The sequence below is a fragment of the Branchiostoma floridae genome, chromosome 11, assembly GCF_000003815.2.
Source record: "Branchiostoma floridae strain S238N-H82 chromosome 11, Bfl_VNyyK, whole genome shotgun sequence".
Taxonomy (NCBI): domain Eukaryota; kingdom Metazoa; phylum Chordata; class Leptocardii; order Amphioxiformes; family Branchiostomatidae; genus Branchiostoma; species Branchiostoma floridae.
The window spans coordinates 12,058,030-12,073,338 of NC_049989.1; the positions used below are offsets into that span (position 1 = coordinate 12,058,030).

The 15,309-nt window shown below is 38.9% G+C and overlaps 2 protein-coding genes across 2 annotated transcripts in view; both read right to left on the minus strand.

Moving 5' to 3' along the window:
• LOC118425879 (ankyrin repeat domain-containing protein 35-like) overlaps positions 1–7,967 on the minus strand; it is a 25,817-nt gene extending 17,850 nt beyond the window's left edge. The window contains exons 1-2 of the mRNA XM_035835011.1: positions 7,754–7,967; positions 4,647–5,021 (exon numbers count right to left, since the gene is read on the minus strand). Of these exons, the coding sequence (XP_035690904.1) occupies positions 4,647–5,021; positions 7,754–7,772 (394 nt within the window). The 5' untranslated portion in view covers positions 7,773–7,967. The remainder of the gene's footprint in view (positions 1–4,646; positions 5,022–7,753) is intronic.
• A 566-nt stretch (positions 7,968–8,533) lies between these two features.
• On the minus strand, positions 8,534–15,080 carry LOC118425880 (methyltransferase-like protein 23). The gene is made up of 5 exons (XM_035835012.1): positions 14,898–15,080; positions 14,072–14,176; positions 11,898–12,135; positions 11,160–11,244; positions 8,534–9,116 (listed from the first exon to the last, which is right to left on the minus strand). Exons 1-5 carry the CDS (start codon positions 14,970–14,972, stop codon positions 8,957–8,959), a joined length of 663 nt encoding a protein of 220 aa, XP_035690905.1. The 5' UTR covers positions 14,973–15,080; the 3' UTR covers positions 8,534–8,956.
• Between the last annotated feature and the right edge of the window lie 229 nt (positions 15,081–15,309).

Consider the following 15,309-nt stretch of genomic DNA (forward strand, 5'->3'; position numbering starts at 1 on the left):
AAAACCGGCATAGGAGTAGTACAGACAGTTCCAGTTGGTGGTGCTTGGAATATATGATGTTACCCCAGGGACAGGTTTCTAGATCCAGCCCCCAGAGAACATTGTGTACTTAAGAGATTAGCCTAATTTCATGGCCAATTACTAATGACAGCACTAACAGGGACAAGATGATTCTTTCTCCATGGGAGGCCAGATTAGCCTGTAGACCAGCTTGGAAACAAAATCTTTACTTTTGGGGCTCCAAATTCTTTGAAAAGAAAGCAGCAATGATGTATTTCACATTTATTTTACAATGCTGTAACATTATGGACAGCTTACATTTCTGTACAAATCTTTTTTGCTTTGCATTCATCCTTTCTAAGGAGTACTAAACAAGATATCAAAGATCACCAAGGAACACAAAACAAGAGTGTTTCTTGTCTCCTGCCCCTATGATTACTTTCTAAGCTAACTGAAATGACGAAATAGAAACTGTGAGCCACTTATTGGGACTGCCTTAGAACTTTAAATTTTGGAGGGATCATTTAGAAACATGGTTTTAAATCACTTTATTGCATTTGTCAAAAGATGTTTCCCTTCTGAAAGTATTGTGTCAATGGAGTGTTATTTGTGATTGCATGGAAAGAGTTCAAAGATTAGTTCAGTCCTAGACAAGAATAAGAGGCTACACAAAAATATCAAATTTCTTGGTGTCACGACTATCCTCCTTTTGTGTTAGATTTTGTATTACCTAAAATACCTGTTAGAAGCAGATGAAATCTAGACAAGAGAATTGGAGTTATTAGGAATGTCAGGATACCTGGCATGTATCTATAGATCTACTGAATGTTTAGTTAAATACAGCACTCTTTTGATGGATTATACCTAACGTTACATGTAGAACATACAAAAGACCAAAGGTAGAACATACACACTAAGGCCCGTTCATAGGAGGGAATTTGCGCGACATACGATGATTCCCCTAGGACAGTAGCCTAGGATAGTTTTCGGTTCACACAAACCCACTGCGACTCTCATGGCGCACCACAACACATCACACTGCAGCGCACAGCCGTGAACCCTGGTGATTAGACGAGTGTGGCGTGGGTTGAATCAAGGGTGCGAAAGGTCTCAGGCATTCGCATATGACCCCTGACCTACTGCAAAGCGAAAGTGGGCTGCCTACGACATCGGCACATTCAGTGATGCCGCAAACTGCCCAATGTCTGTCGTACGCCCAACCCTGGAGGCAACACGTGACACGTAATGCTGCTGTGCGTCACGGGGGCTGTTTACACGGACAAGCGTCACACGCTGCTCATCAATCGCCATAGGACAGATTGCAGTTTCCACACGATGTGTGGAGTTTCCACACGATGTGTGGGGTTCTCCACACATCGTGTGGAAACTCCACACATTGTGTGAAAACTCCACACATCGTGTGATAGAATTTCTGTTTTTAACTGAGAACATGTTTTACAGTAGTAATGTAGTAGTACATATAGAATACAACACAGTGTATTCCGTATCACCCAAGGTATCAGCCCGACCCGCGGGAGGGCTGATACCCACCTGAGAAACCCATGTTTTGATCCGAAATGCGCCAGAAGTTCAACAAATTTGGTGCCCTTGAACAAAAAAGTGTTGCAACAGCAGTGTTCCAACGTCCGAATCAGGTATTCGAATTGCCAACCGGCCCGTTCGAAACAGTTTGATTTATTCGAATGGAGCCTGTGTGATACGCCTTTCGAACCTGTGTGATACGGAAGCGTACGGCCCGGTCCGGAACACTCGTATCGAACGTTTTCGCATCACAGGTATGACATAAATACAGTTACTGTAGACTTACACATATTCAATATAACTTCACGGTAAGACTAAGAGGTTATCACAAACATTTCAAAACTTGCAGTAGTATGATGTACTAGGAATTTTTGAAGATACAAAAAAATTGAAGACTTCTGAAAAAAAGGCCGGATGATAGACATTTAGCCTATCTAATCAAGAATTCCCACAAATAAGCACTTCCAAGAACTGTCCCCACTATGGTTAATGCCTGATATTGATAATACACCATGCGTGCCAAGCAGCTCGAACATAAAGACAGGACGTTAAATAATAGATGGTCTTCTCTTCCTTACACCACCTTGGCAACAGTGATCCGTCAAACAAAGCCGTCAAAACAAGTCAGCTATTCATAGATCACGTCAATCTGCTTATGTCATCAATGTGTTCACTTGGAAAATCCAAGAGACCTTTTTAAAGTATATGTTAAAACTGTGGGATTTTTAGTAGAAACATTTTGAATACATTTATTTTTATCTGCAGTTGAAAGGCAATGACAAATATTTTCTTGATGAATAAATTATGCTGAAAAATAAATGGCATTCTTCTAATGTGTCTGTGACTTTCTGAGTTTTTCACAAGAGGAACACATGAAATATCATCCATCTTTTAACTTTATCCCAGACTAAATAGGTCATAATTTTTTTATGCAAAACTACATTGTTATTATTTGCTTTTGTACTAACTGGTGTTCAACTGAAACAAATGCTATCTGTACTATAGAAAACATATTAAATAGCTAATAATGTTCACCTGCAAAATAACTAGTATGTTCAAGTTGAAACTGAAAAAATATGGCCTATTGCTGCAAAATTAACACCTCAAATCTAGATTCTACACTTTAAATACAACTTCCAGTAGAACACTTATCTCCAAGATGCCTTTCAGAAATAGATTAAAAATCAATATCATTAGTTATGTTAAAGTTATGGACTATTGCTACCATATTATCCCCTCACATCTAGATCTATACTTTATATACTAAGTCTAGAAAAACTCTTATCTTCAGACTTCAAAGTGCCTTTGAGAAACAGATAATCAATGGTATAATTTATGTTAACCTTTGGTATCAGTTCCAACTTTCCCACACATTAGACAAGATTGATGGCACAGATAGCTCCCAAACAACACAACCAAGGTCAGGACTTTGACCCCGTTGCTTAGCAACCGTGACTGTTTATGTTTCTGGGTGGGTGTGTTGGCAGAGAGCATGTTTGGATGTGTGTGTTATTAGCCGACGCCCCGGTGCCTAAAGAACTTGCCGCCATGCACACAAAAGGACTATTTGGTGTAACAAAGGCTTTTGGTTCGGACCCAACCAACCATTAAGAAACCTTTAAAAGTGCTTTAAAATTCAAGCTCTCTTACACCTTGTAAAGTTGTTAGACTAGCAAAATTTCTGTTCTAATATCTAATCAATTGCTAGTGTAAATCAATATCATCATTTTTTGGACTATCGATTGAAGTCATATGTTGACATTGTTTGAATTCTCATACTTGCATTTAGTGGCAACGGGTATACATCATATTAAACTTTTCTTCAGCAGAATTTCTGGAGATTTAGAAAAGGTCAAATGAACTTCTGGTAAAAAAAATTATCATCAAGTTTTGGCCTGTTGACTTCTTCAAGTTCTTGAGTTTAAATTACTCTTCACAGCTTCTTTAGTGACTATTTCATGTCCTTTCTGTACGTTTGTGTAAGTTAGCAACCCTAAAATGTTTTGAGAACACAAACTGCACACTGTAAATGCTGAAAATTTCGCGATGGTTTAAGTTCGAGGTTTTCACCGTGGGCGCTTCACCGCGAACTTAAAACCACCGCAAACATTTTTCCATGGCATAAAGAGATAACAGTGCATGGTGCTACCGCGGAAATAAAAACCACCACGAAATGTCCTTTTCCCCCACGGCAAAATTAAATCCCCGCGAACTTAAATACATTTACAGTACTGTATTGTACTTGTAGGGTTACCACTAAGTGGCTGTTAGGTATATGATTTTTAGCACTTTGAAGTGGAGGTCAAACATAAGTTGTTTGCTTTCCATCTAACATTTCTATAGCTTGTGAGTGTAATATGTGGACCTCAATGTCAAGGGCAGAACAAAATATTGACAAATACGTTGACCGTTAAGTTCAAATTGGAGTCAAGGCTATAATGTTATAATACGAAGAAATATTCATGACCAATTCAATTTGTGGTTAAGGCTGTTGATTTTGAATGTAAAGGTTCAGGGTTCGAATCTGTAACAGACCCAAATGTTGTGCCTGCAGTCTTGGGGAGAGGCACTTTATACCTATTTCTTCCTGAGTAGTATGTCTCTACTAAATACTAATACTACAATGTACAACTACTTCCAAATCCAAATTTTGACTCGGGTGAAAAAGAACCTAGTTTCAGTTAGGATAGGAACTCCACTCCGATAGGACTAAAGCCAGGTGTTCCATGTTCAAGGAGAGCTATACCTTGAGCATTTTAAATCAATGATCCCACCACACTTTTCGTAAAGATGTTACAGTCGTATGGCCATACCTGGGGCATTACTACTTCATATTGAGGTTATCAGAGCACTAAAACGGCTGCCATCATACTCAGAGACCCTTGTCATTTAACCCCACCGTCCAATTGTAAGTCTTCGTAATTCAGCCTCTGGCTGCAAAGAGAGATCTAAAGTTGTCCCAAAATATATCTTATTTATTTATTTGCAAATCCAGGCCCATAGGCTAATTGCAAGGGTACAGACAGTACAAAGTAACAAGTGTCTATTCTATACAGCTACTAGTATTTAATACTTACAACAAAAACACCACAACAATATCTTACCCTTTTCTATGAGCTGTGCAACAAGCTCCTTGTCCCCTTCCTTAACAGCTTGTAGAACCAACGGAATACCAGAGTCTTTTCTCCCATCTATCGGAAGGCTCCCGTTCAGAGGTACGCTGTGTTCTATGTTATGCCACCTCCAACTGAAATGGTCCAGAAAATCGTGCGTGGGGACCGCAGGACTCACACCTCCGTTCGGCATGGACGCGGCGAGGTTCACCTTACCGCCATCTTTCCTGCGAAGGCGTAGCAGGCGATAGTACCGCTGCATGTGCACGAGCACTAGGTTGAGGCTGTCGCGAACCTCGGCACATTCCGGGTCCTCGCTAATCTTGAGGAGAAGCTCTTGTATGAAGGACACAGCCTTCTGAAAATCTGGGAAAAAAATCATATGCAGTATTATCATGAATTCATGATGATTATTTCCTTTAGCATTGATCTACACATACAACTTGAAATACATTTTAGTGGCATCTGAAAGTTTGGCCATTATAGAATCATACGTACTACAACATACAAACATACCACTTAAGTTAAACATGTGTGTTGAGTCAATTCTTCTACTGTAAATCCATGTAATATTATGGTTGGTAAGAATGTAGAAGCTGGCTTCAGAGTGATGTAATAATTGCGATGATGAAATTTTAGAGTTCGAAATTGAATACTGACTGCTAAAGGGGCTAAAATTAAGTTACCATAAACAAATTAAGAACTACAGTACTTTGCTTCTTTTTCTTGTTTTCTCATTTTTCAAAGGATTTAAAGCTAAAGTCACGATTAACACATGTACTGTTCACGAAATACATTTTCATGTACATGATTACGAAATACATTTTCATACTGACTTCAATTATGTGTGCTAATGAATGAGCAATGTCCTTTCACTAGTTTCAGTAAAATTTTTGAGTCCCATTAATTTTCAGTGGAAGTCTCTTCTGCTAGGCCAAAGACCCTTAAAACACACCTGGCCCTTCAAAAATTCTCAGCTTCCAGACCTTTCTCTCCCCTCCTTTATTCTTGGTCAATGAATCTTGTTATCTAAGTTGGCATGGCAAGAACTTGAAGAAGTATTTTCACACAGAAAAAGACAGTGCTACTTCAATCTATTGGAAACGTACGAAGCCCTCTCAAAAGTAACACTCATGTGTCAGTGCAAATCCTAACGCTGAAATGGGACCCCAAATCACTAGAGTTTTAATGCTCTAATGCAATATTACAGCATTAAAACTAGAAATATTCTGCATAAGACAATCGGTATGATATTAAAATTATTACTAGTACAGTATGAGAGAGGAAGCACTACAGCTTGATTCCTGGGCGGAGTGCAACGACATGCTGCTAAACGGCAAAAAAAGTCAGTCTCTGTTGATCTGTTTCAGCAGAAACATTCCACTTTTACCGCCACTCTCTCTCGGCGGTGAACCTGTACCATTCTCAAGGGTCGCAAAAGGCCTCGGGTTCATCTTCGACTGCAAGCTGTCATGGCACGATCATGTACAATCCCTCGTTTCAAAAGCATCGAGCAGGCTGCACTATCTCAGACTACTGACTAAACAGGGGATGTGCGTGGCTGACCTGGTTTAGATTTACCTGTCACTTATTCGTAGCGTTCTTGAATATGGTCATGTTCTGCTGGTAGGTTGCAGCAAAGAACAATCGGACAGTATGGAACGTGTACAGAAACGGGCCCTCCGTATCATCTCTCTCGGGGGTAGGCGATCAGTTCCCAACTTACCTTCCTTAAAGGAAAGGAGAGAAGCTGCTGCAGTAAAGCTCTTTAAGGACATGTTAAGACCCGAACATCCACTGCACGATCTTGTGCCTCCTCAGAGACGCACAGTTACTGGCAGGCAACTGAGGAACAAGAACGCGTTCACTCTCCCCAAGGCAAGAACTGACAGACTGAAACAGTCGTTCCTCCACACTGCAGTCAGACTTTATAATGACTCTATTTCCTAGCATTACCATCAGCCTGTGAGTTCGGATCTATGCTTAGTGTTTGTTAATATAGTATGTATTTTTGTTTGTTGACATTCTGCATGTATAAGTTTCTCTGCAACAAACCTACGCAATTCAGGGTTTACCATGTGTGTATTTCCCTGCCTATGTACGTTTGAGGAAGAAATAAATAAAAAAAATACAGTATTTCACATTTTTCTTTCACTTGGCGAAATTGCATCTTTGCTCAATGAAGGTCGATAAGCAATAGGATAGTGTTTTTAACTCAATGTGTGTAAAATGACTTGAAAACTGAATTAAAAAAAAAGAGTTTCAAGGCCCTTAATTTTATTGCCTTTAATCTGCAGTCTCTGACACAATTATAGAAATGTTCTACAACCCCTTATCCAATTTCCAAGCCATAAAAACAATTTGACTTAATAGCGTTTTGTTACGTTAATGAATAATTACTGTCACACCTAAGCAATGATTTTTACCCACACGTCATTAATTACTTCCTTCTGTAAAAACTAATTAAGTTAAACCTGAGATTTAAACACTACTGGTGTTTGGAATAGCAATGTTTTCTTTATTTTGACACGCCATTGTCTTGCATGAGATGTCCAACAGCATACAGCTATGCTTAAAATAACAAGTGTTGACCTAAATAAATATAAAGGTGACAAAAAAATGTTTACGTTTTCCCTCGAGATGATACCCAGGGTTTCTGCTGTTCTGGTTTGGCGAGTTTTCTTGCAAAGAGACTAAAAACTCTTCATCTCAGAATTATTCCAACAATTAGCCCTAGAATTAGACTGTCTACAACAAGACTAAGAATCTTATTGGCTTTACAATACCTTTCTATCCAATATCTAAGGACTCAGAATTTGAATATTCTTGACTCGAAGTCGCTTCTTGATTTTCTTCCGCGAACCTTATGTCCAAATTATGATACGTCTGAAAACTTATTTGTCTATGTGCCAGAAAAGCGTCACACTTCTGTTTGTGTGTTTAAAACCTTACAGACAGTTTTAAAACCTTAACGATCAAGTTTTAAGCGATGTAAACAGATGAAAATTTATTTCCGTAAACACTTTTCAAGAGCGTTACGCAGAACGCGGCCCCATCAAAACATGGCGGGCCCTACAAAAATCAACCGCGTTTCTTACCTTTCTTCTTCAATGTCATGGCCTCCGGTGCGTGGATTCGGTCGTTTCTCGGTTCAGAGGAATATTATGGACGTGGTTGAGTCGTCTGCATTCTTGAAAAATGAAGGAAAACGCGAAAAAGGCGGTTCCAAAGTTGTTGATTCCGCTCCGGTGTCATGTCTGTGTACGGAACTAGTACCCGTCATGCACCGCGCCGGCCGTCGGCAGGTGAGAGACCGCATCAAAGCGCAACGAAGACTTAACCCAACACTTTCGATATTCTTCATTTACATGACTTTCTTTTTACAGTACCAAGGTTATAACACAACAACAAAAAAATATCATTTATTTAAAAAACGATACATTGTGGTGTTAAACGATTGTATGATGGTTTTATTACTTTGCTTTCTATTCTAAGCATTATACTGTACTGTACAGTATTTGTTTGGATGGCATCTTAAGGGACTAAATGCTCTGACAGTTCTGACAAATAGTTTGTTTATACACCTGTCCTGAGCTTAAGGATCCTTAAGTCAAGTCTTTGCTGACTATTTGGTTAGCAGATCTAATATACTGGACAGAACAGTGGGATAAAGGACTGGCCCATTGGTAATGCATGATGAACTCAAATGTTTAGGTAACTTGTTTAGGTTACTCCAAGTTATACAGTAAATTTAATGTGATGCAAATTCTAACTTGGAAAACTAAGTTTATTCCAGGTATCTGACTCCCCTTTTCCTTTATTCCAGATCTTTTATATGCCAATTCACTTACGCATGAATCACTACTTTCCCCTTTTGTTAAATTTTCTTTATTTCAATGACATTCTTTTGAAGAAATGATGTACAAATTGAAAATAAATATCCTTACACCCATATCATATTTTTTTATATCATCTACATTCTACATGTATGGATATTCCTTAGGTAAAAGCAAAAGATCTTAGAACTTTGACATACGACTTGGAATGTAGTACATTGTATATATTCTACAAGCAGAGGTTTTGGTCGTGCAGCTAGTAGTGGCCTATTTAGTTGCATCTATACCTCAAAAGTTTTCCAAGAATGCAGCCATGTCAAAAATACACTGCACAGGTGTTGTTTGCATTAGTTTAATTGCACATATTAATTGCATCTGTTATTGCATTCCTGTTGTAAAAATATTTTGCTGTTTTCCTAATAAAGTATTATGATATTCAATCCCTAGTCTAGAAAATGATTCCTGTCAGCTACATGTAGATGTGATCTGTAGCATCTGTATAGTGTGGTTGCCGGGAAGATCGGACCCGCCTAACGACGGGCTGTCAGCTCCAAATAAGGCAAGTGGAATGTGGACACACGTCAGTTTCCACCTCTTCAGGAGGGACTCAATTGACCAATCAGAGCTATGAAAAGAAAGACAAAAAGTGAATTAATTTCTATACATACACTGGAAAACAGTACAGTATGAAACTTACAATGGTATATTTATACTGACATTTACATTACATTGACATTTACATTGACATTTACACCGACATTTACAATGTCAACCTACTACAAAATTTAATGTAATATACTGAATGAATTTGACTTCTGTGTGCTTCTTTGTGATGGAAATTAGTAACACAACCTCCATATATAAATCAAAACCTTTGGTTACTAGTATCATTTGCAATATTCAATTTTAAATTGTTATTGATACCTTTATGTTGCTTAAGTAGTTATATTTGAACTTATGTTACAGCTTTTCTTATGTTCTTACTTTTGAATTTCTATTTTGTATTGTTACGTTTACATGTACAGTCAAACCTGCCCGAGCGACCACCTCTTCTCAGCGACCACCTGGCCATTTCGACCGCTTTTTCTCAGTCCCGATTTTTTTCCATTGACGTAAGCATTAAAGGGGCCGGTAAAACTATATAAAGAGAAGATAATATAAACTATGCCCTTCAGTATGCTACAGGGACCCATACAGTGCACATCAGTGGTGGCCTGGCTGAGAAAGTTTACCAAGTACAAGTTACTCTTCAAATCATGTTTGAAATCTAGAGACAAAAGATAAGAAATTGAAGTAAGACTATTCATGAAGAAGTTAGCTTGAAGAACACTTAGCCCAGAATATGAAGTAATGAAAAACACTGGGTTGCTCTTTACTTTAGTGTGAGACATTGGCTGGCAGTTATGTGTACAGTTCTACAGAGCATTATAAGGTTTATACTGGTTTCTTACTATAAGTCAAGTATTACAAGTTATTGTTCTACACACACAACTCATGAGAGCTAATTCAGCTGTAAGGAAGACATTTTCAAGTTTAAAAATGTAGATGCAAATAAATGCTCTGATACAGTTTTGACAGGGCTGATTTGAAAAAAGTTGTTCTTTCAAGAACTGTATTATCTTATTATCACATGATCTTATCTAATTGAAACATTGCATTTTACTTTGGGTCATTCTGTATGATTTGATAATGTTCCTATGAGAACCAGTACTTTGAACCAGTACAGTATTTGAATCAGTGACCAGTAATATGCTAATCTGTCTCTGACCATTGTTTCTAGCTGGTAGACAGTCTGGGATGTTTATGAGTTTATGTGGTTATGGGAGTCAATCTACCATTCAAACTGCTGGACAAGTCACAGTGGGAGCACTTCCTTATTGTTCTTACCCAGGGCAAGAAATCCCCAGGTTTAAGCGGCCTTTTCTCAGTGACCACCTGGCCAACGCGACCGCGACCGGCCCAAATTGGGACCCATAACGACCGCATCATTTTCAAATTTTTCAATTTTTGATGATAACTAGCGCAATTTTGTGCCGAAATCGGGCAGTTTGCGTCAGATTTTGACCAACTGTACTGTACATTCACCCGTGGGTAACTACGCTATCGGGACGTACCGGGTTCGAATTCGAAAGGTGCACCATAGTTATTTCAGATACGGCGATCAAGAACACAGCGACGCATAAAGGTTTGTATGGTAACTGTCAGCATCAAAGTTCCCTTACTGTCTAAAACGTTAGTGTACAAATATTGAGCTTTAAAACACTATCGAATAAAAGCTCGATAAAAGCTTGCGGTTAAATTTACAGTTTACAGTGTGCGTGTTGTATTTGACATTAAATACCTCGCTTCTTTGCGTGCGTGCAGTGTGCTTGCTATTTGCCATTAAGCACAACGGAAACCATTTATACTTTGCATCGGGCATGTTTTGTGTCGATACTCTTCTCAGCGACCACCTGTCCAAATCGACCGCTTTTTTCCGGTTCCCCGGGTGGTCATCTTGGGCAGGTTTGACTGTATCATGAAAATCTTTGGTTATCATTTGCGTTATTATTGTATCATCTTTCTATTGGATGGTTCCCCAAGTTTCCTTGTTTGTTTTTTCTTTGAAAAACCCAATAAAACAACAACAACACAACCTCCTAAACAAAGGTAACAGTTCTATTATTACCATCTCTCCTGATAAGTTGTCCAGAACTTGGCTTGTGGGTTCTTCTGTAAGAAGAAGTACACTGTGGCAAGGACATCCTCAAAATCTACAGGGGAGAAAGACAAAAAATCTGATTAAATCCATCGATGCTAATAAGCTCCATATTCTAAAGATACCCAGCTGGCTTGCAAAGAAAATTCAAGAGTTGCAAGTGATTATACTAAAAGACACATGGTTAGTAAATGCAACATTGTCTGATCGCATATATAACCATCTTAATATCCGAATATCCGAATATCTGCAAAAAGTATACGGTCACCCTTCTGATATTGAATATCGATCCATCAAAAAATCATACATCTAGCTCTTGCCGACAGGTAAATACACAAAAAATTGAGTTTTCCTGCAACGACCTCACAGTGAACATAGCAGCCAGTTTGGAACTTGCAAAAAATGCATGGCAGCTTACGACAAATGTTCTTTTGAGAAGCAAAAAAATCAAAAATCGTAATATCTCCCAATTGTACGTAATTACAATGCATTGTTTCATTGAACAGTTCTAGTGTAATTGTTGTTGGAGATAATAGTATTGATGCAATGTTGCATTTTTGTATCATAAGCACTTTATAGTCTGTGTAATGCAAACTCCGCTATGCGGAGCTAGTAAGCTCCTCCCCGCGCGGCCATGTAGGACGGGCCATGTAAGAATTGGATTACATCAGGCTAAAGCACTTTACTATTAAAGATAATAATAATAACCTTTTGGATCATAGAAACAGTCAGACCCGAGGATGATATCCACAGGTGGCAGGGTCAGCATAGCTGGTGACACTTGACCCCAGGTCACACCAAGCACCTTGACCCCTGACATGTCGTTGACCTCGCAGCTCCTTCTGCAGTTTTCCAGGCAGCGTGGCAGGTGGCAGCTGTCGGTCAGGGTGACAATAGCCCCGCATTTGGCCGCTAGGATTCCGGGAAGGCTGGTGCCAGCACCAAGCTTCAAACATACAAAAAAGAAAAGTCTTTAACTAAGGCCACACCAATTTAATTTGTTGGTTCTCGGATTTCCCGACATTTTTTTTCCGATTTGGAAAACAAAAAATTAGTCCCAAGAAAAATAATATAGGTTTTTCTATTGCAGACATTTAAAAAACCCCATTCCAGTTGCACATACTGCTGATAAACCAATCAGAGCACTTTGATAATTTGCAGTCACATGATCAGAACAAAGGTATAAAATCAAAGGAAGAGATTCATTGGATAAATCATGCCATGAAAAGCTGAAAACTTGACTACTTACCTTGTTTTTTTGTGTTATATAAGTTCAACCCAGACTTTTTGCAATTTTTTTATTTTCATTTTTTTGACCGACCGCCCCAATATTTTTCTGAAAAAATCTGAGAACCAAGATATTGAATTGGTGTGGCCTAAAGCTTAAGCTTGGCGAAGAACAGAAAGACTAAACTTTTCCTTTTTGGGGGGCCGGGGAACATCTAGCCCTTCGTTAGTAACTTACACAATGATATATTGCTCACTGTCAGTGATTGGGCTTAGGCCACAGCAAGTAAATTTTATGGATGACATCCTCTGCAGACTGCAAAAATAATGAGATAGGGCGAAAAAAAAACAAGATGGGTAAAAAAAACAAGATGGCAAATTTTCAAAATAGACGTTGTAACAAGACTTGAAGTGACAAAATATGGCTTCACAGCCAATAAGGCATTCATTCCTGTATTTAAGAAGTGCACCAGTGTAGTTAAAGTGACACTAGTGTGGTACGTAGACTGGTATCATTAACCATGTTGGCAACTACACTCATGGCTTCCATAGTTGTGCCACTTTTACAACTATCCATCAAGTTGCACCTCTGCAACTACAGTCAATGCTACAGAGTCTCTAGTGTCAATTCTACATTCAGTTATTAGGTTACAACACAACCTTTACCCATTTTCGTCTATCCGGCCTTCCCTGAAGACGAAAAAAATTCTTGTTTTTTTTTCTGAAATCAGGCGAAAATTAATGAGCGCGCGGATGTCATCCATAAAATTTACTTGCTGTGGCCTTATTCAATGAATGGTCAGGCAGTATGGCAAGCTGCTACAAGCATTAATTAATCTCACTTGTGGTCTCATACTGGACTTACTAGTATGTTGTCTCATTTACAATAATGCTTAAACATCCAACTTCAATGGGCGAAAATCAAATAAGGAAACAGTGCTGGAGATGTTTTAATTTCTATTGCAAGAGCACTTATCTAGTAGTCAATAAAAAAAATGTCTCCAAAATCTGACCGGTGAATCGCTATCTTTTATATCATCTATAACTGCACATAAATACTATCTACAAAGAGGGGCTTTCCGTTAGTGACCCGCTGACCGCATTACTCAGGATAAACAAACGTACACGTCCGACACTCGCTCGAATGCCGAATCTTTCCCACCTGATCCTGTCAGAAATACACAACCTTTCATCTCAAATCCTTTCGATATGACATGGGGGCCATAAAAGGCAATTTATCATCCACATAAGCACACGATTTTGGGGCACAATTTATATTTTGGTAGGGATTCCTCGTGAGTGCCCAAATTCCTTGTGAGTAATACAGGAGCGAGGTCTTGTGGTCAGGGTTAATAATCTAGCTGTGTGATGGCAGTTATACAGGATTTCCATTTCACATCATCTGCACCATGTTGGATTACAATGTTTGCCCGCAAAGAACACGAAAATGCTATTGTTTAATACAATTACCTGCCAACATGAAAACCAGGGAATTCAAATTATGATCACTTGATCACATAAATGAAAAGCCCGTATTGGAGCTCTAATTCCCGTACCTTTTGCTAAAAATTTCCTGCATGCAAGCTCAAGCAAAGTAGAATTAACTAAATCATACAAATTTGTATGACATGAATATATTTCAAGTTTATTCTTACCTCCAGAACATGTCTGCCTGCCACCTGTGAACGGTTGTGCCAGACAAACTGTGCCAGTACCACAGCACAGGGCCAGGTGTACATACCATAGCTGGGGTCCAGCACCTGGTACCACATATGGAATGTAACATTATTATAGGTACTACGTAGGTTTAGTCTGAGAAACTAATTTTTCAGCTGATAGGTTTCTTCCTTTGGTACAGCAAACAATAACAATGTGAAGCACTACAAAAATGAAGCACAAAACAATGGCTGTCATCTACTGACAAAAAAGCAAGGTAGAACCCACCTTTTAAAGCCCATTGTTTCATTGCCTCTGTTCAAATACAAAAGAATCATTTCATTGTTTTCTCTTCCCATAAGGATTACTGTTAAGATTTACATAAACTTGAAGTTCATATTGGCTGATAGAAGCAAGGACGCTTGAATCAATCTTATGAATTGCAGGCTACAAATCCACAACGCTTTTAAATAGAGCTTTGAAACATTTTTACTGAAGGCCTACTTTCTGGCGGTGTCACAGCGCCCCCAAGCGATGAATTGTAATAATGCAACAACTTTCTAGCACACGTGCACGCGCGAGCGGCACGAAACTGAACTTGAATGCGATGGCGACGAGGATGTGTAATTACTATAATCTATCTACAAGCAATATTAGGAGCCATACAAGCAATCATGTCATGCAATGTTTGAGGGCAAATCTAGAGACCTGTATTATCAAATGAAAAGTTGTTTTTGAAGAAGACGCCCCCCACCCCCAATTCTGTGAGGACGTGAATGTATGGACAGGTAGGTTTATAAATATAAGGGCAATTAAGCGACGTACCTCTGGTGTTTTCACTTCCACGGGCTCTTTATTGTCCTTCCGTTCAAACCTAAACGTTTTAAATCTGCACTGCATGCTATAGGAGGTCAAAAACTACGGTATAAGTGGATACACTTCGTACGTAGGGAAACGTACGTTCGGAGGCCATCTTGACAGAACAGTTTAGATCTTTTCCGCTAGGTGGCGCAAGTGAGCTGTATTGAAACCGAAGGACAAAGATGGTAATTAGTCGTGGTATAGACAAAGTTTGATGGCATTTTGCAAACATCTAAACCACGTGTCACTGTGAAGAGGTGAGACAATAAACGTGCTTAGTATGTTCTAGGATTGTTTTAAGAAAATCAAGACTGTCAGCTGTATCATAACTCTCAGTAGATAACGTAACAGAATAGATGAAATCAGGATGATTATT